This window comes from Pristiophorus japonicus, chromosome 3, assembly GCF_044704955.1.
Source record: "Pristiophorus japonicus isolate sPriJap1 chromosome 3, sPriJap1.hap1, whole genome shotgun sequence".
NCBI classification, from domain to species: domain Eukaryota; kingdom Metazoa; phylum Chordata; class Chondrichthyes; family Pristiophoridae; genus Pristiophorus; species Pristiophorus japonicus.
Genome location: NC_091979.1, coordinates 237,199,302 through 237,226,587, shown reverse-complemented (window position 1 = coordinate 237,226,587; position 27,286 = coordinate 237,199,302). Strand labels below are relative to the sequence as shown.

Here is a 27,286-nt window from a genome sequence, read left to right as displayed (position 1 = left end):
TGCAGGCAGGCAGGCAGCACAAGGATCGTGCGGCAAACCTGTCCCACCCATCCTTTCCCTCAATGACTGTCTGACCCACTTGTAACAGGGACTGTGGTTCTCATATTAGATTATTCAGCTGCCTAAGGACTCATTTTTAGAGTGGAAGCAAGTCTTCCTCGATTCTGAGGGACTGCCTAGGATGAAGTGGGCCTGCAGTATGACAGAGTGCCTGCTGGTGGCGCTGTGGAAAAAAATGATGTGCGAAAGCTCAGTGCTACCACCATCAGGCATAAAACGGAATTGCAGCAGTGCAGAAACGACAGTGCACCTGAAAATATTTTTGGATATACTAACTGCTCTCCCGTGGTGTATGTCGCCGGTAGTGGGCTGGTCTCTGGAACATGGTTGCAGTGTTTAACAGCTACCCTGGCCTGAGCCTTTAAGCTCATTGCCTAAAGTATATCCTGGGAATTCACTACCACATGGTGACTTAACAGATGCTTTTAAGGGATAAACACACACTAACTTGTATTTATATAGCACCTTTAACATAATAAAATGTCCCACGGTGCTTCACAGGAGCGATTTTCAATCAAAATTTGACACCAAGCCACATAAGGAGATATTCGGACAGGTGACCAAAAGTTTGGACAAAGAGGTAGGTTTTAAGGAGCGGAGAGGCGCAGAGGGGTTTAGGGAGAGAATTCTACAACTTAGGGCCTAGGCAACAGAAGGCACGGCCACCAATGGTTGAGCGATTATAAGCAGAGATGCTCAAGAGGGCAGAATTAGAGGAGCGCAGATATCTCGGGGGGCGGGGGCTGTGTGGGGCTGGACGAGATTGCACAGATAGGGAGGGACGAGGCCATGAAGGGATTTGAAAACAAGGATAAGAATTTTTGGGGGTAAATCGAAGCGCTGCTTAACCGGGAGCCACTGTAGGTGATGACGGGTGAGCGGGACTCGGTGAGAGTTAGGATACAGGCAGCCGAGTTTTGGATCACCATTAGTTTACATAGGGTAGAAGGTGGGAGGCCGGGAGAGTGTTGGAATCATCGAGTCTGGAGGTAACAAAGGCAAAGTACATTAGGGAACGAGACTGACACTGAGGCACATTAGTCAGGGACAGAGCAGGGAGGGGTTCACTCTGCCTCTGTACAGTGCGTGCTTGTTGCCGACACAGAGTTCAGAGTGTTCCACAAACATCCCTCACCCTGATCAGCACAGAAATTCACAAAACGGATTCACCGACTGAAAATCTTTGACACTGTAGAGCAAACACGATAAATCATCAACCGCTCAAAACAATGCTTAAGCCTCCTGAAACTGCTATAAAAGCCAATTGTGATTCCATTGTCACTGCAACTGGAATTAAAGTTCAAGTCTTGACTGGTGTGGAATTCCCCACACAACAAACCTCTCAAACTCATGGCCCAAAAGTCTGGCAATCTTCACTGGATAACAAATGACGAACTGAGACAGGTAAGGATGTAGAGGAGCATGATCACCTGTGGAACCGTAGGCACGCATGCACACACCACACACACATGACACACACAACACACCCAACACGCATGTGCACACCCAACACGCATGCACATCATAGGCAGTCCCTCGAAATGAGGATGACTTGCTTCCACACCAAAAAAGGATGAGTTCACAGGTGTTTCTATGAAAGACCTGAACTACATCCTGAAGGGTGGAAGGTGCCTGTGCGTGGATTTTTTAACGTGTGGTGGCCGTTGCACACCAGCCACCACACGGGCTTGACAGAGCGAGGTCTTGGTCCAGTGGCAAGGGTTAACCAAGACGACTGGAGACCAGCTCTGATGCACAGATCTAGTGCACACATATCGCAGTGTGGGCTGCCCCTGAGCCCCTGGCCCCGAACTCACGCCTCTCCTGGGCCCTGATCATGTCCCTCTACAGTCTCTCGCCGCTCCTTCACCACAACCTTGCCGCTCCTGCTGTATCTGTCTATGCTCCACGCATGCACACACCCAACACAACACATATGCTCGCACCCAATGCGCGCATACAACACACATGCACGCACACACCCAACACATGCATACACACAACACGCATACCCAACACATGCACACACGTACAACACATGCACACAACACACACGCCACTAACCCCACAGAACCTCGAGAAATGCAAATGACCTGCAGCCAATTCACGAAAAACACAAATTCATCGCCGACTCCCCAAGGCACTTAACCAAAGCCCCGAGGGAATTGTGGAGACAACTAACTAGTTGCTCTCTAACCGCAAATGTCAGGCAGGGAGAGAGAGAGAGAGAGAATGAAATACAGACAGACACACTCATTTATACCGGTGCTGGGAGAATACTTGGGACGCAAAGTGTGTCTCATTCCCCTTTAAATCAGACACTTCACGTCCACATTTCCAATCACTTACCCCTGTAAAAATCAGCATTTCCTAGAAACAACGCACTGTTGAGGAGAGCCAGGACCCAGCAGAGCGGGAGTAGGTAAAAGATGGAGAGCGTTCCTAGCAGGCTCCCATAGAACCTAGAGAGAGAGAGAGAGAGAGAGACACAAAGGTCCAGCATTAGCGCCTCGACTCCAGACCGAAGAATTACAAAGAGTCATTGGGGCAATACACCACCAAACGGCGGCTACGTTAACATCTACAGCACGTGCTGGAGTGATGCCCACCGATGGTCCTTGTCCATTTTCTCCCAATAGCCTCCCCCACTCTGCTCCTGAAAGCAGTGACTGACACCGGTTGCCGCCGCATAGCACTCCCAACTCGCCACTCTTCATCATTCTTCTAAACTCCAGGGAGCACAGCCCAATCTACTCAATCTCTCTTCGTAGGGCAACTCTCTCATCCCAGGAATCAGTCTGGAGAACCTTCGTTGCACTACCTCTACGGCAAGTATATCCTTCCTTAGAACCTCGTGTAAAGTTTAAACTTGTGTCCCCATTAACTGGCGTACATTTCAAGCTGTTGGTACAGTTAAAGACGAACATTTTCATGGCGTGGAGTCAGAAGGTTGTGGGTACAAGTCCCACTCCAGAGACTCGAGAGCATAATCTAGGCTGACACTCTACTGCAGTGCTGAGGGAGCGCTGCACTGTCGGAGGTGCCGTCTTTTGGATGAGTCGTTAAACCGAGGCCCAATTTGCTCTCACAGGCGGAAGTAAAAGATCCCACGGCACTATATCGAAGAGGAGCAGGGGACTGCTCCCTAGAGTCCTGGCCAATATTTATCCCTCAACCATCATCACATTGATGTTTGTGGGAGCTTGCTGTGCGCGAAATGGCTGTCGCGTTTCCTACATTACAACAGTGACTGTACTTCAAAAGTACTTCATTGGCTGTGAAGTGCTTTGGGACATCCTGAGCCAGTGGAAGGCACAATAGAAATGCAGGCAAATGTCTCACCTCCTGACCCCCCAAAGCCTTCCCACCATCTACAAGGCACAAGTCAGGAGTGTGATGGAATACTTTCCACTTGTCTGGATGAGTGCAGCTCCAGCAACACTCAAGAAGTTCGACACCATCCAGGACAAAGCAGCCCGTTTGATTGGCCCCCCATCCACCACCTTAAACATTCACTCCCTCCACCACCGGCGCACCGTGGCTGCAGTGTGTACCATCTACAAGATGCACTGCAGCAACTCGCCAAGGCTTCTTCGGCAGCACCTCCCAAACACGCGACCTCGACCACCTAGAAGGACAAGGGCAGCAGGCGCATGGGAACACCACCACCTCCACATACCCCTCCAAGTCACATAACATCCTCACTTGGAAACATATCGGCTGTTCCTGCATCATCGCTGGGTCAAAATCCCTCCCTAACAGCACTGTGGGAGCACCTTCACCACACGGACTGCAGCGGTTCAAGGCGGCTTCTCAAGGGGCAATTAGGGATGGGCAATAAATGTCAGCCTTGCCAGCGACGCCCACAGCCCGGAATGAATTAAAAAAAACAGAATGCACAGGGAAGCAACACAAGAAGTCCCTTCGACATGGTCATTTCTGGTTTAATCACTGTCCTCGTCAAGGCTAGGAATTTCACAGCTAATTCACCTTCCCACCACCACCACCCCTTCCAAGCTAACCAACCCATTCACTTACAGCACAGACAGCGAGTGGTCTTCCCAGTACAGGACTCGATACGCAGCCTCGCAACTGTTGCAGGTTTTAGTCAGCATCTCATCCAGGTGAATTAAGCTGTGGCGAGAGGAAATAAAACACACGCATTAGCATCAAAATGCCAATCGGCAAGCATCTTAATCCAATTGACGTCATCAAGGTCCAGATCGGTGATTGGAGCGAGGGCAGACACAGCAGGAGCGGCGAGGTCGGGGCGAAGGAGCAGCGAGAGACTGTAGAGGGACGTGATCGGGGCCCAGAAGAGGTGCGAGTTCGGGGCCAGGGGCAGCACGGGCCAGCCCACACTGTGATATATGTGTGCGCACTAGGTCTGTGCAGCAGAGCAGGTCTCCAGTCGCTTTGGATAATCCTTGCGACTGGACCAAGACCTAGCTCTGTCAAGCCCGTGTGGTGGCTGGTGTGCAACGGTCACCCCATGTTAAAAAAAGATCCTCACACAGGCATCTTCCACCCTTCAACATGTAGTTCAGGATCTGGAATATCAGGTCCTTCATTGAAACACCTGTGAACTCATCCTTTTTTGGCGTGGAAGCAAGTCATCCTCGTTTCAAGGGACTGCCTATGATGATAATATGATGATGATAATCCAATTATCGCCTCTCACGACGGCGCCATGGGAGAGGGGAGCAGGAGGGAGTGAGCGGTTCGGGAGGAACGTTCCAAATGCTCCCTTCCTCCCTCATGTACCTATTTAGCTTCCCCCAAAACAGACATGCATTTATATAGCGCCTTTTACAACCTCAAGACGTCTCAAAGCGCTTTACAGCCAATGAAGTACTTTTTGGAGTGTAGTCACTGTTGTAATGTGGGAAACTTGGCAGCCAATTTAAGCACAGCAAGCTCCCACAAACAGCAATGTGATAGTGACCAGATAATCTGTTTTTTAGTGATGTAAATTGAGGGATAAATATTGTCCCCTGACATAGGGGATAACTCCCCTGCTCTTCTTCGAAATAGTGCCATGGGATCGTTTACGTCCACCTGTTAACGGATATGATGTAATTGGGATTGCGGAGACATGGCTCCAGAGTGACAAGGGAGAGTGGCCTCAGGCTTATCAGCCTTGAGTCGAGGAATCAAAAATTCAGCCACTTCTGCATCAAAGAAAGTATTTCCAATAGCTTCATCTTTTATTGCCCAAATTACTTCACATCCTTCGCATTCATAAACCGAACTCAACATCCAGGGGTATTCAATATTCAGGAAGGATAGACAGAAAGGAAAAGGAGGTTGGGTAGCCTTGCTGGTTAAAGAGGAGATTAACGCAATAGTAAGGAAGGACATTAGCTTGGATGATGTTGAATCTATATGGGTAGAGCTGCAGAACACCAAAGGGCAGAAAACGCAAGTGGGAGTTGTGTACAGACCACCAAACAGTAGTAGTGAGGTTGAGGATGGCATCAAACAGGAAATGAGGGACACGTGCATCAAAGGTACAGCAGTTATCATGGGTGACTTTAATCTGCATATAGATTGGGCCAACCAAACTGGTAGCAATACAGTGGAGGAGGATTTCCTGGAGTGTATAAGGGATGGTTTTCTAGACCAATATGTCGAGGAACCAACTAGAGAGCTGGCCATCCTAGATTGGGTGTTGTGTAACGAGAGAGGATTCATTAGCAATCTTGTTGTGCGAGATCCCTTGGGGAAGAGTGACCATAGAATTCTTCATTAAGATGGAGAGTGACACAGTTAATTCAGAAACTAGAGTCCTGAACTTAAAGAAGGGTAACTTCAACGGTATGAGATGTGAATTGGCTAGGGTAGACTGGCGAATGATACTTAAAGGGTTGACGGTGGATACGCAATGGCAGACATTTAAATATCACATGGATGAACTTCAACAATTGTACATCCCTGTCTGGCATAAAAATAAAATGGGGAAGGTGGCTCAACTGTGGCTAACAAGGGAAATTAGGGATAGTGTTAAATCCAAGGAAGCTCCATATAAATTGGCCAGAAAAAGCAGCCAACCTGAGGATTGGGAGAAATTTAGAATTCAGCAGAGGGTTTAATTAGGAGGGGGAAAATAGAGTATGAGAGTAAGCTTGCAGGGAACATAAAAACTGACTGCAAAAGCTTTTATAGATAGTCGAAGAGAAAAAGATTAGTGAAGACAAATGTAGGTCCCTTGCAGTCAGAATCAGGTGAATTTATAATGGGGAACGAAGAAATGGCAGACCAATTGAACAAATACTTTGATTCTGTCTTCACGAAGGAAGACACAAATAACCTTCCGGAAGTACTAGGGGACCGAGAGTCTAGCGAGGAGGAGGAACTGAAGGAAATCCTTATTAGGCGGGAAATTGTGTTAGGAAAATTGATGGGATGAACGCCGATAAATCCCCAGGGCCTGATAATCTACATCCCACAGTACTTAAGGAAGTGGCCCTAGAAATAGTGGATGCATTGGTGGTCATTTTCCAACATTCTATAGACTCTGGATAAGTCCCTATGGATTGGAGGGTAGCTAATGTAACCCCACTTTTTAAAAAAGGAGGGAGAGAAAACCGGTTAGCCTGACATTGGTAGTGGGGAAAATGTTGGAATCAATTCCAAGTGCACTTGGAAAGCAGTGACAGGATCGGTCCAAGTCAGTATGGATTTATGAAAGGGAAATCATGCTTGACAAATCTTTTAGAATATTTTTGCAGATGTAACTAGTAAAGTGGACAAGGGAGAACCAGTGGATATGGTGTATTTGGACATTCAAAGAGGCTTTTGGCAAGGTCCCACACAAGAGATTAGTGTGCAAAATTAAAGCACATGGTATTGGGGGTAATGTATTGACGTGGATGGAAAACTGGTTGGCAGACAGGAAGCAAAGAGTAGGAATAAATGAGTCCTTTTCAGAATGGTAAACGGGCCCTTTCCAGAACAGCAGGCAGTGACTAGTGGGGTACCGCAAGGTTCAGTGCTGGGACCCCAGCTATTTACAATATACATTAATGATTAAGACAAAGGAATTGAATATAATATCTCCACGTTTACAGATGACACTAAGCTGGGTGGCAGTGAGCTGTGAGGAGGATGCTAAGAGGCTGCCGAGTGTCTTGAACAGGTAAGGTGAGTGGGCAAATGCATGGCAGATGCAGTATAATGTGGATAAATGTGAGGTTCTCCACTTTGGTGGCAAAAACAGGAAGGCAGATTATCTGAATGGTGACAGATTAGGAAAAGGGGAGGTGAAACGAGACCTGGATGTCATGGTACATCAGTCATTGAAAGTAGGCATGCAGGTACAGCAGGCGGTGAAGGCAGCAAATGGCATGTTGGCCTTCATAGCTAGGGGATTTGAGTATAGGAGCAGGGAGGTGTTACTGCAGTTGTACAGGGCCTTGGTGAGGCCACACCTTGAATATTGTGTACAGTTTTGGTCTCTTAATCTGAGGAAGGACATTGTTGCTATTGAGGGAGTGCAGCGAAGGTTCACCAGACTGATTCCCCAGATGGCAGGACTGACATATGAAGAAAGACTGGATCGACTAGGCTTATATTCACTGGAATTTAGAAGAATGAGAGGGGATCTCATAGAAACATAAAATTCTGACGGGATTGGACAGGTTAGATGCAAAAAGAATGTTCCCGATGTTGGGGAAGTCCAGAACCAGGGGTCACAGTCTAAGGATAAGGGGTAAGCCATTTAAGACCGAGATGAGGAGAAACTTCTTCACTCAGAGAGTTGTGAACTTGTGGAATTCTCTACCACAAAAAGTTGTTGAGGCCAGTTCGTTAGATATATTCAAAAGGGAGTTAGATGTGACCCTTACGGCTAAAGATATCAAGGGGTATGGAGAGAAAGCAGGAATGGGGTACTGAAGTTGCATGATCAGCCATGATCATATTGAATGGTGGTGCAGGCTCGAAGGGCCGAATGGCCTACTCCTGCACCTATTTTCTATGTTTCTATGAGAGGGCAGATGGTGCCTCGGTTTCATGCCTCATCTGAAAGGCGGCACCCTCTGACCAGTGCAGTGCTGGGGGAGTGTTGCATTGAGTGTCAGCTTAGATTATATGCTCAAGTCTCTGGACTTGTACCCACAACCTTCTGATTCAGAGGCGAGAGTGTTACCAACTGAACCAAGGCATCTATGCTATTCATCTCAACTACTCCTTTTGGTCGTGAGTTCCAGATTCTAACCACACTCTGGGTAAAGAAGCATCTCCTGGACTCCTCTGTTCCCATTTACACTTCGTCTAGACCCAGCTTTTGTTTCTTTACTTGTCACATTACCATCACCTTGTGCCTCGCACCATCATCCCTTTTGTCATTTAATCTCTCCTGCCTTCCACCCAATCACAGACCTTCCCTTTTGTTCTTTCCTCCCCTCCCCCCTTTTCCTGTTTTGTCAGAACTGGAAAATGTTACAGATGCAAGGTCATCGACCTGACACGTTAACTCATGCTGCCTGACCTGCTGAGTGTTTCCGGCTTGTTCTGTTTTTATTCCTTAATTCCTTATGTGTCGATCTCACAAATGACTTCTGTGGGTTTTTATTAATAATTAAGACCTAGCAAACGGCGAAGGAATGACTGGCTCCAGTGAAAAGTGCCCTAATTGAACAGTCTGCACCAAGAATGCAAATACGATGAATACACTGCAGGCAAAAATAGGCAATCTACTGACTTGAGCTGTGCAACTGGTTCCTGCAATTAAAGATGATCAAACAGTTTTCAAAACAGTCTTATTTCCTCATTAGATTTGGGTACAGATTTGGATGTGAGGTGCATGCAAATCTAATAAGCAAATTCTTCAGTAACAGTTTCCACCCAGTAACTTGAGTTAACTCACTGCCTGAAAGGGCAGTAGAGGCAGAAGTTCTCACCATATTTAAAAAGTACAAGGATGTGCACCTGAAGTGCCGTAACCTGCAGGGCTACGGACCAAGAGCTGGAAAGTGGGATTAGGCTGGATAGCTCTTTGTCGGCCGGCGTGGACATGATGGGCTGAAGTGGCCTCCTTCCATGCTGTAAATTTCTATGATTCTATAATTCAATCTGGTACATGATGAATGGATCCCGATAGCCTGCGCGGGAGCCCGAGCCCGCGGGAGCCTGATCCTGCGAGAGCGTGGGCACCCGAGCCTGCGGGAGCGAACATGGGTGGGAGCGCAGGAGCCCGAGCCTGCGGGAGCGAGCCCGTGCGTGCGAGCCTGCGCGGGAGTGAGCCTGCGAGTGTGAGCCTGCACGGGAGCCCGAGCCTGCGGGAGCGAGCCCGTGCGTGCGAGCCTGCGCGGGAGTGAGCCTGCGAGTGTGAGCCTGCGCGGGAGCGAGCCCATGCGTGCGAGCCTGCGCGGGAGCCCGAGCCTGCGGGAGCGAGCCCGTGCGTGCGAGCCTGCGCGGGAGTGAGCCTGCGAGTGTGAGCCTGCGCGGGAGCGAGCCCGTGCCTGTGAGCCTGCGCGGGAGCGAGCCCGTGCGTGCGCGAGCCTGCGAGTGTGAGCCTGCGCGGGAGCGAGCCTGCGGGAGCGAGCCTCTGCGGAAGCGCAGGAGCCAGAGCCTGCGTGCTGCGGGGCTCAAACCCACAACTTTCTAACTCGAGAGGCGAGAGGTAGTGATTAGCAGCAGGATTCTTCTCCTGAAAGGGTCCCACCCAAAAGTTAACTGATCTTTCCCCTTCAGATGCATGACTGACATATCCAACATTTTCCCTTTCTGCAGGGTGTGAATTTTTTAGAAAAACAACATTCTGAATAAGCGCAATAAATTTTGACTAAGCTGGAGCTGTCCTTTTACAAAGCTGACAGGAGCACTCTCCCAAGAATTATTGGCACTTTTTCTTTCCCCCCACGCCGCCTACAAATTAAATTAAAATGTGAACAGGTACCAAGAATACAATTTCTTTGGCACGTTTCTTCGTGCAGGACATCAGCATGACAAGACAAACATTGCATTAAACTAGAAATATGAGTAATTCACACACACACATCCTGTAAGGTTATAGGAAAGGGGGGGTGGAACGCACTCAAAATGTCACAGGAGAAATGTACAAACACTGAAGAACGCTGACTCCGATTAAAATTAGAAAAAGCTGGCTTTCAGGAGCAAAAGGTGCTTCTGACAGGTTTTGAAAAAAATGGCACATTTCAGGAGGAGGCCAAGAAGGATCATCCACTCGGCACTTCTGGCTGAAGGTGAGTGCAAGCACTTCACATGGCACTCACATGCCGGGCTCCACCGTCATTGAAGATGGAGATGTTCACGGAGCCTCCTCAACAACAATAACTTGAATTTATATAGTGCCTTTAACATAGTAGAACGTTAAATTAAAAAATCCTCCCGTTGGTTGCTTAATTGTCCACCATCAGCCGTGACTGGATGCGGCAGGGCCGCAGAGCTTTGTCTCCATCAGTTGGTTGTGGGATCGCCTAGCTCGGACTTCTGCTTCTGCTGTTTAGCACGCAAGTAATCCTGCGTTGTAGCTTCACCAGGTTATCATGGAATCATAGAAGTTTACAGCACGGAAGGAGGCCATTTCTGCCCATCGTGTCCACGCCGACCAAGAGGCTACCCAGCCTAATCCCACTTTCCAGCTCTCAGTCTGTAACCCTGTAGGTTACGGCACTTCAGGTGCACATCCAAGTACTTTTTAAATGCGGTGAGTGTTTCTGCCTCTACCATCCTTTCAGGCAGTGAGTTCCAGACCCCCACAATCCTCTGCATGAAGAAATTTCCCCTCAAATCCCCTCTAAACCTTCTACCAATTACTTTAAATGTATGCCCCCTGGTTATTGACCCCTCTTGCTAAGGGAAATAGGTCCTTTCTATCCACTATATCTAGGCCCCTCATAATTTTATACACGCCAATGAGGTCTCCCCTCAGCCTCCTCTGTTCCAATGAAAATAAACCCAGCCTATCCAATCTGTTCTCGTAACTTAGATTCTCCTCTCCCGGCAACATCCTCGTAAATCTCCTCTGTACCCTCTCCAGTGCAATCACGTCCTTCCTGTAATGCGGTGACCAGAACTGCACACAGTACTCCAGCTGTGGCCTAACCAGTGTTTTATAAAGTTCAAGCATAACCCCCCCACCCCCTGCCACTTCTTGTATTCTATGCCTCGGCTAATAAAGGCAAGCATTCCGTATGCCTTCTTAACCACCTTATCGACCTGGCCTGCTACTTTCAGGGATCATGCACTCCAAGGTCCCTTTGTTCCTCTACACGTCTCAGTATCTGTAAGGGGATAAATAAAAGTCACGAGAGTGGAGACAGACCGAGGGATACTGAAGGTAGTGAATTGATCTGACACGTAAAATGGTCCAGATTAAAAGGGCTTATCAGTATTAGGAGGTTCTGAAGAATCAGGAGTTCCTCTGTCTTACGGTAGGGATTGTATTGATCGATTATGTAAAACTCGCTTATGTATGTAAAGCATGCTAATACACTCGCTTACATTGGGTTAAGAGGGAAGCAACAATGCCTGATGGTTAATGAACCATCCATTGGGTTAACCTTAGAACAGATATAGAAACATAGAAAAAGTGCAGGAGTAGGCCATTCGGCCCTTCGAGCCTGCACCACCATTCACTAAGATCTTGGAAGCGTACATATTCAGTACAGAACAAGGACACAAATGTTTGGGATCATAGATTATAGCAGCATGGAAACAGGATGGTATTGACTGCTAGTTTTGACTAGAGTTCTTGGGAGAGGGATAAGGAGGCACCAGCCTGGAAAACACAGTTAATTAACACATCATGAGAAACTGAGGCAAAGTTGACGCCATTGAATAACACATTCCAGAGGGTGACATGTGATGGGAGATGGACAGGTGGGGGAAGAGCCTTTCTGAGCAGTCAGCCAATTGGTGATTTTGTAGGAGGGTCACACACCTCGAAAACTGTATAATTGTAATTGTAAAACCCCTGATCGGAGAAGTGTTCATTGGAACCTTCCCGAGCATGCTTGAATAAAAAACGGTTAACCAAGGTTTAGCCCGAGTGATTCCGTGGTTGCTGTACGGACGGGCGGGTGTCGATTCCTTAAATCAGGGAGTCCACCTCGAGGACGAGAAGTCTTCTTTTTACCCCAACAGTATCCTACCGTTATTGAAGGCCAATCATCTCAGCCCTGGGACAACAACTAAGGAGTTCCTCAGTCCTCCGCCCAATTATTTTAGGATCCCCCCCCCTCCCCCCACCCCACCATTACAAGAACATCATGCATTTACAGAAACCCTTTCAACGTCGTAAAAAGTCCCAAGACACTTCACAGGAGCATTATCAAACAAATTTTCACACCAAGCCACACGAGATATCGGGGCTGAATTTCTGATCGGAGGCTTCCCGCGGCCTGACGGTCCTAGAGGTTCAGACACTTGCGCTCTTGGAGCTGTCCGGATTACCCATGGGTAGAGGCCCACATATCTCAGGGGTGCAGGCGGTTCGCAAGCACTCCTGGGATCATGTGGGCCAGCCAAACCAATCAAAGGAGGGAATCCCCATTCATGCTTATGGGGATTCCGTATGTACGGAACTCCGATAAATAATACGTCTACACTACTAATAAAACATTTTTTTAAACATTACAAATTTAAAATTTATTAAAATGGCATTTAATTAAATATTTAAAACAAAAATAAAAAAATGTTGAAAATAAATGTGCACGTTTTAACGGGACGAAAAATAACCTTACCTTATTGCACGAGGCTTTTAATGTATAAATGACCAGAAAAATATATTTTTTGTGTTCTTTTACAACTCTTACACTGGTAAAAGCAAGCTTTACGCCTGCTTTTCCCAACCAACTAGGGGGGAGGCCATCTTAGACTGGGTGTTGTGTAATGAGAGAGGATTAATTAGCAATCTCATTGTGCGAGGCCCCTTGGGGAAGAGTGACCATAATATGGTGGAATTCTGCATTAGGATGGAGAATGAAACAGTAAATTCAGAGACCATGGTCCAGAACTTAAAGAAGGGTAACTTTGAAGGTATGAGGCGTGAATTGGCTAGGATAGATTGGCAAATGATACTTAGGGGATTGACTGTGGATGGGCAATGGCAGACATTTAGAGACCGCATGGATGAATTACAACAATTGTACATTCCTGTCTGGCGTAAAAATAAAAAAGGGAAGGTGGCTCAACCGTGGCTATCTCGGGAAATCAGGGATAGTATTAAAGCCAAGGAAGTGGCATACAAATTGGCCAGAAATAGCAGCGAACCTGGGGACTGGGAGAAATTTAGAACTCAGCAGAGGAGGACAAAGGGTTTGATTAGGGCAGGGAAAATGGAGTACGAGAAGAAGCTTGCAGGGAACATTAAGGCGGATTGCAAAAGTTTCTATAGGTATGGAAAGAGAAAAAGGTTAGTAAAGACAAACGTAGGTCCCCTGCAGTCAGAATCAGGGGAAGTCATAACGGGGAACAAAGAAATGGCAGACCAATTGAACAACTACTTTGGTTCGGTATTCACTAAGGAGGATACAAACAACCTTCCGGATATAAAAGGGGTCAGAGGGTCTAGTAAGGAGGGGGAACTGAGGGAAATCTTTGTTAGTCGGGAAATTGTGTTGGGGAAATTGATGGGATTGAAGGCCGATAAATCCCCAGGGCCTGATGGACTGCATCCCAGAGTACTTAAGGAGGTGGCCTTGGAAATAGCGGATGCATTGACAGTCATTTTCCAACATTCCATTGACTCTGGATCAGTTCCTATGGAGTGGAGGGTAGCCAATGTAACCCCACTTTTTAAAAAAGGAGGGAGAGAGAAAACAGGGAATTATAGACCGGTCAGCCTGACCTCAGTAGTGGGTAAAATGATGGAATCAATTATTAAGGATGTCATAGCAGTGCATCTGGAAAATGGTGACATGATAGGTCCAAGTCAGCATGGATTTGTGAAAGGGAAATCATGCTTGACAAATCTTCTGGAATTTGTTGAGGATGTTTCCAGTAAAGTGGACAAAGGAGAACCAGTTGATGTGGTATATTTGGACTTTCAGAAGGCTTTCGACAAGGTCCCACACAAGAGATTAATGTGCAAAGTTAAAGCACATGGGATTGGGGGTAGTGTGCTGACGTGGATTGAGAACTGGTTGTCAGACAGGAAGCAAAGAGTAGGAGTAAACAAGTACTTTTCAGAATGGCAGGCAGTGACTAGTGGGGTGCCGCAAGGTTCTGTGCTGGGGCCCCAGCTGTTTACATTGTACATTAATGATTTAGACGAGGGGATTAAATGCAGTATCTCCAAATTTGCGGATGACACTAAGTTGGGTGGCAGTGTGAGCTGCGAGGAGGATACTATGAGGCTGCAGAGTGACTTGGATAGGTTAGGTGAGTGGGCAAATGCATGGCAGATGAAGTATAATGTGGATAAATGTGAGGTTATCCACTTTGGTGGTAAAAACAGAGAGACAGACTATTATCTGAATGGTGACAGATTAGGAAAAGGGAAGGTGCAACGAGACCTGGGTGTCATGGTACATCAGTTATTGAAGGTTAGCATGCAGGTATAGCAGGCAGTTAAGAAAGCAAATGGCATGTTGGCCTTCATAGCGAGGGGATTTGAATACAGGGGCAGGGAGGTGTTGCTACAGTTGTACAGGGCCTTGGTGAGTATTGTGTACAGTTTTGGTCTCCTAACTTGAGGAAGGACATTCTTGCTATTGAGGGAGTGCAGCGAAGATTCACCAGACTGATTCCTGGGATGGCAGGACTGACCTATCAAGAAAGACTGGATCAACTGGGCTTGTATTCGCTGGAGTTCAGAAGAATGAGAGGGGACCTCATAGAAACATTTAAAATTCTGACGGGGTTAGACAGGTTAGATGCAGGAAGAATGTTCCCAATGTTGGGGAAGTCCAGAACCAGAGGTCACAGTCTGAGGATAAGGGGTAAGCCATTTAGGACCGAGATGAGGAGAAACTTCTTCACCCAGAGAGTGGTGAACCTGTGGAATTCTCTACCACAGAAAGTAGTTGAGGCCAATTCACTAAATATATTCAAAAGGGAGTTAGATGAAGCCCTTACTACTCGGGGGATCAAGGGTTATGGCGAGAAAGCAGGAAGGGGTTACTGAAGTTTCATGTTCAGCCATGAACTCATTGAATGGCGGTGCAGGCTAGAAGGGCTGAATGGCCTACTCCTGCACCTATTTTCTATGTTTCTATGTTTCTATGTTAGAATTTCACGGCATTCGCTGGGCAGAAGTTGGGCAAATAGCCAAACACTCCGCTCACGGAGACCCTTTCCCCGGGGATTCGTATGTTCTGTCAAAGCGAAGAGAGAGAGAGCGCGAGAGAGAGAGAGAGAGAGCGAAGAGAGAGAGAGCGCGAGAGCGCGAGAGAGAGAGAGCGAGAGAGAGAGCGAGAGAGAGAGCGAGAGAGAGAGCGAGAGAGAGAGCGAGAGAGAGAGAGCGAGAGAGAGAGCGAGAGAGAGCGAGAGAGAGAGCGAGAGAGAGAGCGAGAGAGAGAGCGAGAGAGAGCGAGAGAGAGAGAGCGAGAGAGAGCGAGAGAGAGCGAGAGAGAGAGAGCGAGAGAGAGCGAGAGAGAGCGAGAGCGAGAGAGAGCGAGAGCGAGAGCGAGAGCGAGAGCGAGAGCGAGAGCGAGAGCGAGAGCGAGAGCGAGAGCGAGAGCGAGAGCGAGAGCGAGAGCGAGAGCGAGAGCGAGAGCGAGAGCGAGAGCGAGAGCGAGAGCGAGAGCGAGAGAGAGCGAGAGAGAGCGAGAGAGAGCGAGAGAGAGCGAGAGAGAGCGAGAGAGAGCGAGAGAGAGCGAGAGAGAGCGAGAGAGAGCGAGAGAGAGCGAGAGAGAGCGAGAGAGAGCGAGAGAGAGCGAGAGAGAGCGAGAGAGAGCGAGAGAGAGCGAGAGAGAGCGAGAGAGAGCGAGAGAGAGCGAGAGAGAGAGAGCGAGAGAGAGCGAGAGAGAGCGAGAGAGAGCGAGAGAGAGCGAGAGAGAGAGCGAGAGAGCGAGCGAGAGAGCGAGAGAGAGAGCGAGAGAGAGAGCGAGAGAGAGAGCGAGAGAGAGAGCGAGAGAGAGAGCGAGAGAGAGAGCGAGAGAGAGAGCGAGAGAGAGAGCGAGAGAGAGAGCGAGAGAGAGAGCGAGAGAGAGCGCGAGAGAGAGCGCGAGAGAGAGCGCGAGAGAGAGCGCGAGAGAGAGCGCGAGAGAGAGCGCGAGAGAGAGCGCGAGAGAGAGCGCGAGAGAGAGCGCGAGAGAGAGCGCGAGAGAGAGCGCGAGAGAGAGCGCGAGAGAGAGCGCGAGAGAGAGCGCGAGAGAGAGCGCGAGAGAGAGCGCGAGAGAGAGCGCGAGAGAGAGCGCGAGAGAGAGCGCGAGAGAGAGCGCGAGAGAGAGCGCGAGAGAGAGCGCGAGAGAGAGCGCGAGAGAGAGCGCGAGAGAGAGCGCGAGAGAGAGCGCGAGAGAGAGCGCGAGAGAGAGCGCGCACGACCGCCAATGGTGAGAGGAGGATGTACAAGAGAATGAAGGCAAATTTCTGGATCTTCCGATTCAACAGCACTGTGTGAGGACCTTCACAATATAGACTGCAGCAGTTCAAGAAGGTGATCCACCACAACCTTCTCATGGGCAACTATGGGTGGGCAATAAATGCCATTGACGCACAAAAGCTGGGTTTTATGGAGGGTCTTAAAGAGAGGAGTTTAGAGAAGAAGCTGAAGGCATGGCTGCCAATGATGGGAGAGGAGAATGGACAAGAGGCTGCTGTAAGAGTAACAGAGTTGGAGGGTGGCTGTAGGAGCTTACAGAAATGGGAGAAAAGTCATGAGGGATTTAATCAGGAGGATAAACATTTTAGATTTGAGATGTTGGAGGACCAGAAGCCGGTGGGTGGTCATTGAGGACATGGGTAATGGGTGAGTGGGACTTGTGAGGGATAGAGTATAGAGAGCAGAGTTCTGGATGAGTTGAAGTTTATGGGGGGTGGAGACTGGGAGGCCAACCAGGAGAGCATTGAAATAGTCAAGTCCGGAGGCGATATCTCAAAGCACTTTAAATATACGAACAATGACGGACAGGAAAAGATCCTCTGGTCCATCCAGCCTGTCCCACACAATTGTGATACATATCCACAGCATAACTAAGACCGCCTATTTCCAACTCCGTGACATCGCCCGTCTTCGCCCTTGCCTCAGCTCATCACTGCCAAAACCCTCATCCATGCCTTTGTTACCTCTAGACTTGAGTATTCCTACGCACTCCTGGCTGGCCTCCCACATTCTACCCTACGTAAACTAGATGTGAACCAAAACTTGGCTGCCCTGTGTCCTAACTCGCACCAAGTCCCGCTCACCCATCACCCCCTGTGCTCGCCGACCTACATTGGCTTCCGGTGAAGCAACGCCTCAATTTCAATTTCAAAATTCTCATCCTTGTTTTCAAATCCCTCCATGGCCTCGATAATGGAGATTATCTCTATAATCTCCTCCAGCCTCACAACCTTGATTATAAATCGCTCAACCATTGGTGGCCGTGCCTTCTATTGCCTAGGCCCTAAGCTCTGCAACTCCCTCCCTAAACCTCTTTACCTCTCTTTCCTATTTCAAGATGCTCCTTAAAACCTACCTCTTGGTCACCTGTGCTAATTTCTCCTTATGCGGCTCGGTGTCAATTTTTTAAATCCCATAACACTGCTGTGAAGCGTCTTGGGGCATTTCACTATGTTAAAGGCGCTATTTAAATACAAGTTGTTATTGATACCTTGTGTATCACGATAGATTCCAGCCCACCTGTCTACACTTCTCTATAGTGCAGAGTCCCATCTCTTTTAGCCTATCTTGATATCGAAGATGTTTTGAACTGGGAATTATTGAGGCTTTGGAAAGGGGGTCACAATTTTAATATAATGAACTACTTTGAAATATTGACATGTTGGCAACAACTTGTATTTATACAGCACCTCAAACGTCCTAAGGCGATTTATTGCAAGAGTTTAGAGAAATTGCTTCCGTTTTAATGCTGACAAGACATAGGCCCAGAAATTGCAGTCGGAGGCTTCCCGCGGCCAACTGCCTCCAACCTGAAACATTTCTATGAATTTACCTGGTGGGCCCGGAGGAACGTGGGATTCCGGTGGGGAGGCCGCCTTTTCCCAACCTGCGAAGCAGGCTCCCGTCCTCCAGGTTCCCACGCAGAAGGTGCAGTCACGTGTGAACGCTCAGCCAATCAAGTACAGTATTCCACAGTTTTCTCATTAATAGCAATAGGAACTCGGTATCTACAAGTTCTCATTGCTATTATTGAGAAAAAAAAACACACACACTAAACACAATAAAAAATAAAAAGCACACCTCACATAATTAAAATTAATTGAAATTAAAGTTAATTTGTGAGTTTTTTTAAAAAGTTTTTAAATTATAGTTTAAAATAAATTTAACAGTGGGCAGGGTTTTTAAAAATAGTGTTTTTTTAATTTAATTTAATTATATTTGTGTGTGTTTTAAAACTCTTATGCCTGTCAAAGTAGGCTATGCGCCTGCTTTTATCAGGCACAAGAGTTTTGAGGACATTTTCTGGGCAAGATATGGGTAAATACCACAATCTTTCCCTAGCAAATGTCCTTGCTCCCGAGATACGTTGGATCTGTCAAGCTCCAGCACATGCGCATTGTTCGCTGAAAACCGGCTTTTGCGATGCCTTCCCAGGTCCGTACACACTCCGTATGGACCCGGGGAGGCCGGGATTTCCAGGCAGCTTCCATGCGGTAGCAAGAGAGAAAGACAAGAACCTAACTCAATAGAGTGGAGGGGAAGGTGGAACAGGAGCAGAATTTTTTTTTAATTTTTTTTTTTTAATTCGTAGCCAATCGTTCCAATTCTTTGTCAAATCACAAACGCCAGAGGTCACCTTGCACATGCCAAGGATCACTCTGCGCCAATGCTCTTAGCCAAAAGGCCTAGAGCCACTGCACCGTTCCTGGAAGTACTGCAATACCAGGTTCGTGCCATGGAGGTGGATGGGTCAGGTCCCCCACACACCTCCGTGGAGGTGGATGGGTCAAACCTCCCCACCCACCTCCTGTTTCCAAAAATGCAAGCATATACCTTCCTGACCAGGGAGGAACCACCCTGGGGTCATGGTGGCTGGTCAGAAACGGTACTACACTTGATCTTAGCCAAAAGGCCGAGAATTATTGCCCATCCCTAATCGCCCTTGAGAAGGTGGTGCTGAGCAGAATGAAGCAGGCACACAAAGCAAGCGCTTCTGTTGGTTTCTTCAAGTGGTTTGAAAACAAAAGGCAGGATGAGTAAACAGGGGTGAGCTCCCGCCAATCCCCTCCCCCAACAGCTTTTGAGAATTTGATAGCAATGACATCATGTTGAGGGGAAATGGTTGGGAGGAGTTCGGAAGTATATCCAGCCCATTTCCTCATCTAGCTGAAATCAGGACGCAACCCGACCCACTTCACATCTCTCTTTCCAACCCCAAATCCATACTGTCAGAAAGGAATCACTGAGCACAGCCGGAACTCCACAGTGCAAGAAGCAGGTGCCGATACGACCTGGTCTCTTAATTTTAATTATCTGAGCGCTTAATTGATTTTAGCTCTACATTCCTACTTAACCTGTGTGACTTGCATTGCTTAATTCAAATTACTGGACAATTCAAAAGTTTAGTGCAGAATTCTAATTTGAATTTTTAAAGAGTACATTTTGCATTAAAAGGGTGAATGTTTAAACACCGCTTCTCCTGTGGCACAGAAACTGTCAAAGCAGAAGTGTCCAAGCTTTTTGGTCTCCGTAGCTGCTTGGCCGAGTACCATGAAGTCTCTCCAGCCCCTTCAGGAGTTGGTAGCACAATCGCCTCGGAGTCAGATGGTTGTGGGTTCGAGTCCCACTCCAGGAACTTGAGCACATAAATCTAGGCTGATACTCCCAGTGCAGTGCTGAGGCAGCACTGCCCTGTCGGAGGTGCTGTCTTTCGGATGAGACGATAAACCGAGGCCCCGTCTGCCCTCTCAGGTGTACGTAAAAGATCCCACGGCATTATTTCGAAGAAGAGCAAGTTATCCCCGGTGTCTTGGCCAATATTTATCCCTCAATCAACATAACAAAAACAGATTATCTGGTCATTATCACATTGCTGTTTGTGGGAGCTTGCTGTGCACAAGTTGGCTGCCACGTTTCCCACATTACAACAGTGACTACACTCCAAAAGTACTTCATTGGCTATAAAGGAAAGATTGGATAGGCTGGTTTGTTTTCCTTGGAACAGAGGAGGCTGAGAGGAGATGTAATTGAGGTGTATAAAATTATATGGGGCCTGGATATAGTGGATAGGAAGGACCTATTTCCTTAGCAGAGGAGTCAATAACCAGGGGAAATAGATCTAAAGTAGTTGGTAGAAGGATTAGAGGGGAGATGAGGAAACAATGTGGTGGGGGTCTGGAACTCACTGCCTGAAAAGGGTGGTAGAGGCAGAAACCCTCACCACATTTAAAAAGTACTTGGATGTGCACTTGAAGTGCCGTAACCTGCAGCGTTACGGACCAAGAGCTGGAAAGTAGGATTAGGCTGGATAGCTCTTTTTCGACTGGCACAAACATGATGGGCCAAATGGCCTCCTTCAGTGTTGTAATTTTCTATGATTCTATGAAAGCGCTTTGGAACATCCCGAGGTTGAGCAAGGTGCTGCAGTTATCAACTTACAAAGTTTTGATTTCTACCAGAGCTTCTTGTCTGGTGATTTTAACCTTCTGAAGATCCTCTCTTCGGACACTGTGACTTTTCCGTCTTGTGAGGGCCTGCTCGGTGAGCTGCTCTTGGCAGCAATCTTGCAGGTACCCGAGCACGGCCGGGGTAGAGATAAATACCGCAAGCAAGATGAACCAGCCAGCTGCCGAAGAGAAGACAAGAAGCTGAATGACCATTAGTACAATCGGAAACAAAAAACAATGTTTTTGTGAAACTTGGCGCTCCAACGGAGGGATGTTTACGGGCGGGGAGTGGAATTACTTGCCCCATTTCATGCGGCCAGATTCGGCATCAAGCACCATCAGCATGGGTTCGATAATATTGGGAAGACCGAAGCCATTGTTTTTGGTCCCCTCCACAAACTCCGTTCCCTAGCCACTGACCCCATTCCTCTCTCCAACTTCTGTCCGAGGCTGAACCACACTGTTTGCAACTTTGGTATCATATTTGACCCTGAAATGACCACATATCCACGTCATCACTAAGACCGCCTATTTCCACCTCTGTAACATCGCCCATCTCCGCCCTTGCCTCAGCTCATCCGCTGCTGAAACCCTCATCCATGCTTTTGTTACCTCTAGACTTGACTATTCCAACGCACTCCTGGCTAGCCTCCCACATTCTACCCTACGTAAACTAGAGATGATCCAAAACTCGACTGCCCGTGTCCTAACTCGCAGCAAGTCCCGCTCACCCATCACCCCGTGCTCGATGACCTACATTGTCCTCCAGTTAAGCAACGCCTTGATTTCAAAATTCTCATCTTTATTTTTAAATCCCTCTATGGCCTCGCCCCTCCTTAGCTCTGCAATCTCCTCCAGCCCCACAACCGCCCCACCCTCGCTGCACCATCGGTGGCCGTGCCTTCTGTTGCCTAGGCCCCAAGCTCTGGAACTCTTTGCCTAAACCTCTCTGTCTCTCTACCACTCTCTCCTCCTTCAAGGCACTTCTTAAAACCTACCGCTTTGACCAAGCTATTGGTCATCTGCCCTAATTTCTACTTGTGTTGATCGGTGTGAAATTTTTCATCGCATAATATTTCTGTGAAGCGCTTTGGGACGTTTCACTACGTTAAAGGCAGTATATAAATACAAGTTGTTGTTGTTACAGGCACATGGACCCGCTAACAGGGTACAATTCCCGCAGCCGTTCTCCAGCCGGAAACACTGAAAAGGTGGGGCGGAAGCGGCCAGTTAGGAGGCTGCTCTAGGATTTTCCACCAACCTTCCGCCAGACTTACAGCAGGAGATTGCGATGTACCCTCGCATCGGAGTAGCATCCAGAGTGGAAGATGCCTGTGCGTGAGTTCTTTTAATGTGGGTGGCCGTTGCACACCAGCTACCACACAGGCTTAGCCGAGCAAGGTCTTGGTCCAGTGGCACGGGGGTCCAAGACGACTGGAGACCAGGCTCCGCTGCATAGGCCTAGTTGCCGCAAGCTCGACACTGAGTAGCGCCCTTAATGGTAGGTGGTCCTAGGCTTGATTGGGGGCAGGCATTGGGAGGGTCAGCGGCCCACTGGAGTTCCGAGTGGAAGGTCACAGTCATGATGCTCACCAGTCAGAAGAAACCAGGATACCAGTGTGGATGTAGAGGCCCAGTGGCATCCACCACCGAACCAGTGTGACATTTTCAATTCACTTGCAACTGCCATGGACAATACTCCCTCAAGGTTTTCTTTGTTGCGCCCGGCCTGTTCATTTCAACGCGCGGTATCTTTGCCTTGATGCTCGGCCGCGCACACGCAGTATCATGGAGGGGACAACTTGTGAGTGGCCTGTGCAGTAGCTCCCAGGCTGCTGCGTGGCCACGCGCACACGCATGCAGCTAAGAGGAAACATTGGACTGGGGCCTTATCTAGAACAAGGACGGGCCGAATGGCCTCCTTCTGTGCTGCAAGGTTCTATGGTTGCGAGATTACCAATTTGGCACTAAAATCGAGGAACTTACATGCCCACTGAGAGCTGGACTGAGTGTACCTGAACTTAATTCACATTGGAACCTTGCAGCCAGCACAGGAGACACGTGTCCAATTGGTCGGGGCAGGCTCAGGTAAAAAAGTTGTGTTCACCCACTCCCCCATTCTGGAGACTGCTCTAATATCAACACTTCAATTCTTACCTTCGGTCAGCGCCAGGAATAGCACGTTGAGCGTGACGCAACACAACATGGAGCATTTGGGCGCTTTCCACCTGCAAAATAGTAAGTTTGATGAATAAATCTGGCAACATCCAGCTTCTCTAAACCCTCTGCCTGAATTGTCAAGGCCCATTAATAATTTGTCGATTTCACGGTGCATTTAGACCTCAGCTTCCTGCCAGAGATCAGTGGCTGCATTGAAGCAAAGCTGATCAAATCATAGAATTATACAGCATACAAGGCGGCCATTTGGTCCATCCTGCGTGTGTGGCTCTTTGAAACATCTGTCCAGTTAGTCCCACTCCCCCCTGCTCCTTCCCACAACCCTGCAAATTTCTCCTTTTCAACTATATATACAAATCCCTTTTTAAAGTTACTATTGAATCTGCTTCCACCACCCTTTCAGGCAGCGCATTCCAGATCACAACAACTCGCTGCGTTAAGAAAAAAAATCTCCTTTTCCTTCTGGTTCTTGTGCCAATTATGTTAAATCTGTGTCCTCTGGTTACCATCCCTCCTGCCAATGGAAAAGGTTTCTCCCTATCTACTCGATCAAAACTGTTCATGATTTTGAACACCTCCATTAAATCTCCACTTAGCCTTCTCTGTTCTAAGCAGAACAATCCCAACTTCTCCAGTCTCTCCACATAACTCAGCGGGTAGCACTGACACCTGAGTCACAAGGTTGTGGGTTCAAGCCCCATTCGCAGAGACTCGAGGTCAAAATCTAGGCTTAGACTCCCAGTGCCATTACTGAGGGAGTGCTGCACTGTCGGATCAGATATTAAACCGAGGCTCTCCTCTCTCTCTCTCCTCTCTCCTCTCTCCTCTCTCCTCTCTCCTCTCTCCTCTCTCCTCTCTCCTCTCTCCTCTCTCCTCTCTCCTCTCTCCTCTCTCCTCTCTCCTCTCTCCTCTCTCCTCTCTCAGGTGGACGTAAAAGATCCCATGGCACGATTTCAAAGAGCAGGGGCCATTGACCTCGGCCAATATTTATCCCTCAATCAACATCACTAAAACAGATTATCTGGTCATTATCACATTGCTGTTTGCGGGAGCTTACTGTGCGCAAACGGGCTGCTGCGTTTACATTACAACAGTGACTACACTTCAAAAAGTACTTCATTGGCCGTACTTCATTAACTGAAGTCCTTTGTTCCCAGTACCATTCTGGTAAGTCTCCTCGGCAAGTCCCCTCCAAGACGGCATCGGTCGAGAGGTCAGATGGTGGCTATTTCGGGCGTCTTAACAACGGAACAAAAAGCAAAAATACTGTAGATGGTGCAAATGTGAAACAGAAACAGGGAACGCTGGAGACACTCAGCAGGTCAGAAAGCATCTGTCGAGAAAATACAAGGCAGCTGATGTTTGGAGCTCTGAGGAGGGTTTTTATACCCACATGATCATCTGTCTCGTGTCTTCTCGACTCAGGTAACCTTTCCTTCTTCAAAACAACCTGGCTGAAACTCCAATTCTGCTACATAAGAACATAAGAAATAGGAGGAGTAGGCCATATGACCCCTCAAGCCCGCTCCGCCATTCAATAAGATCATGGCTGATCTGATCTTGGCCTCAACTCCGCTTCCCTGCCTGCTCTCCAAATCCTTGACTCCCTTATCGTTCAAAAATCTGTCCATCTCCACCTTAAAAAATGGCTCAGAAATTCTGCTTTCTCCTTCGCACGGGCATTTGACTAGATTTGAGAGAAAAAATGCGCACCTACCTGAAGGTGCTGCGCCCACTTGACTTTCCGATGCACAGGCCTCCTCTTGCTGCGCATCACAGCGCGTGCTCGTAGGGATGTGCGCAGGCCTCGAGCCGGAGTCACATGACTCTGGGCAGCCAATCAGGTATAGTATATTCTCATTCATAGTAATAGGAATTTCGTAAGTCCAAAACTCCTATTACTATGAATGAGAAACCCCCCCCAAACACTAATAAAAAAATAGAAAATATACACTACATATTTAAGATTAATTTAAATTAAAGTTATTAATGTCTTTTTAAAAAAATCGGGAAAATGCACCTGCTTTTTCAGGCGCAAGATTTTTGAGGACATTTGTATGTGTAAATATCGCAAATTTGCCCGTACAAATGTCCTCGCTCCCGATCTGGCTACGATCTGTTAAGCTCTAGCTTGACAGATCGGAAAAGCCGGTTTTCAGCACATGCGCATTATGCGCTGGAAACCGGATTTTCCAATGCCTTTTCTGAAACTTCATGCGGACCCGGGACATCAGAATTTCAGGGTCATATTCAATGACCCAGCCTCCACAGCTCTCTGGGGCAGAGAATTTCACAGATTCACGACCCTCAGAGAAGAAATTCCTCCTCATCTCCGTTTTAATTGGGCGACACCTTATTCTGAAACTATGCCCCCTAGTTCGAGATTCCCTCTCGTGGGGAAACATCCTCTCTGCATCGACCCTGTCAAGCCCCCCCTCAGAATCTTATACATTGCAATAAGATCACCTCTCATAGAAACATAGAAAATAGGTGCAGGAGTAGGCCATTCAGCCCTTCGAGCCTGCACCACCATTCGATAAGATCATGGCTGATCATTCACCTCAGTACCCCTTTCCTGCTTTCTCTCTATACCCCTTGATCCTCTTAGCCGTAAGGGCTATATCCAACTCCCTCTTGAATATATCCAAGGAACTGGCATCAACAACTCTCTGCGATAGGGAATTCCACAGGTTAACAACTCTCAGTGAAGAAGTTTCTCTTCATCCCAGTCCTAAATGGCTTACCCCTTATCCTTACACTGTGTCCCCTGGTTCTGGACTTCCCCAACATCAGGAACATTCTTCCTGCATCTAACCTGTCCAGTCCCGTCAGAATTTTATATGTTTCTATGAGATCCCCTCTCATTCTTCTAAACTCCAGTGAATAAAGGCCCAGTCGATCCAGTCTCTCCTCATATGTCAGTCCAGCCATCCCGGGAATCAGTCTGGTGAACCTCCCTCAATAGCAAGAACGTCCTTCCTCAGATTAGGAGACCAAAACTGAACACAATATTCCAAGTGAGGACTCACCAAGGCCCTGTACAACTGCAGTAAGACCTTCCTGCTCCTATACTCAAAACCCCTAGCTATGAAGGCCAACATACCATTTGCCTTCTTCACCGTCTGCTGTACCTGCAATGACTGATGTACCATGACACCCAGGTCTCGTTGCACCTCCCCTTTTCCTAATCTGCCGCCATTCAGATAATATTCTGCCCTCGTGTTTTTGCCCCAAAGTGGATAACCTCACATTTATCCACATTATACTGCATCTGCCACTCACCTAACCTGTCCAAGTCACCCTGCAGCCTCTTAGCGTCCTCCTCACAGCTCACACCGCCACCCAGTTTAGTGTCATCTGCAAACTTGGAGATATTACACTTAATTCCTTCATCCAAATCATTAATGTATATTGTAAATAGCTGGGGTCCCAGCACTGAGCCCTGCGGCACCCCACTAGTCACTGCCTGCCATTCTGAAAAGGACCCGTTTATCCCCACTCTCTGCTTCCTGTCTGCCAACCAGTTCTCTATCTACGTCAGTACACTACCCCCAATACCATGTCCTTTAAATTTGCACACCAATCTCTGGTGTGGGACCTTGTCAAAAGCCTATTGAAAGTCCAAATACACCACATCCACTGGTTCTTCCTTGTCCACTCTACTAGTTACATCCTCAAAAAATTCCAGAAGATTTGTAAAGCATGATTTCCCTTTCATAAATCCATGTTGACTTGGACTGATCCTGTCAGCGTATTTGGAAAGCAGTGTTATTTCATCGTTAATAATTGATCCCAACATTTTCCTCACTACTGATGTCAGGCTAACCGGTCTATAATTACCCGTTTTCTCTCTCCCTCCATTTTTAAAAAGTGGTGTTACATTAGCTACCCTCCAGTCCATAGGAACTGATCCAGAGTCGATAGACTGTTGGAAAATCACCACCAATGCATCCACTATTTCTAGGGCCACTTCCTTATGTACTCTGGGATGCAGACTATCAGCCCCGTTGATTTATCGGCCTTCAATCCCATCAATTTCCCGCCTAATAAGGATATCCTTCAGTTCCTCCTTCTCACTAGACCCTCGGTCCCCTAGTACTTCCGGAAGGTTATTTGTGTCTTCCTTAGTGAAGACAGAACCAAAGTATTTGTTCAACTGGTCTGCCATTTCTTTGTTCCCCATTATAAATTCACCTGATTCTGACTGCAAGGGACCGACATTTGTCTTCACTAATCTTTTTCTCTTCACATATCTATCTCATTCTTCTAAACTGAGTACAGGCCCAACCTGCTCAATCTTTCTTCATAAGACAACCCCCTCATCTCAGGAATCAACCTCGTGAACCTTCTCTGAACTGCCTCCAAAGCA

General features: G+C 47.8%; 1 protein-coding gene and 1 pseudogene across 1 annotated transcript in view; both read right to left on the bottom strand.

Moving 5' to 3' along the window:
• Positions 1-22,964, bottom strand: part of LOC139260187 (protrudin-like) — a 187,511-nt gene extending 164,547 nt beyond the window's left edge. Inside the window, exons 1-4 of the mRNA XM_070876452.1 lie at positions 22,897-22,964; positions 20,732-20,918; positions 4,099-4,194; positions 2,410-2,522 (exon numbers count right to left, since the gene is read on the bottom strand). Of these exons, the coding sequence (XP_070732553.1) occupies positions 2,410-2,522; positions 4,099-4,194; positions 20,732-20,918; positions 22,897-22,945 (445 nt within the window). The 5' untranslated portion in view covers positions 22,946-22,964. The remainder of the gene's footprint in view (positions 1-2,409; positions 2,523-4,098; positions 4,195-20,731; positions 20,919-22,896) is intronic.
• LOC139260491 (U2 spliceosomal RNA) lies at positions 18,983-19,217 on the bottom strand (annotated as a pseudogene).
• Positions 22,965-27,286: the final 4,322 nt, after the last annotated feature.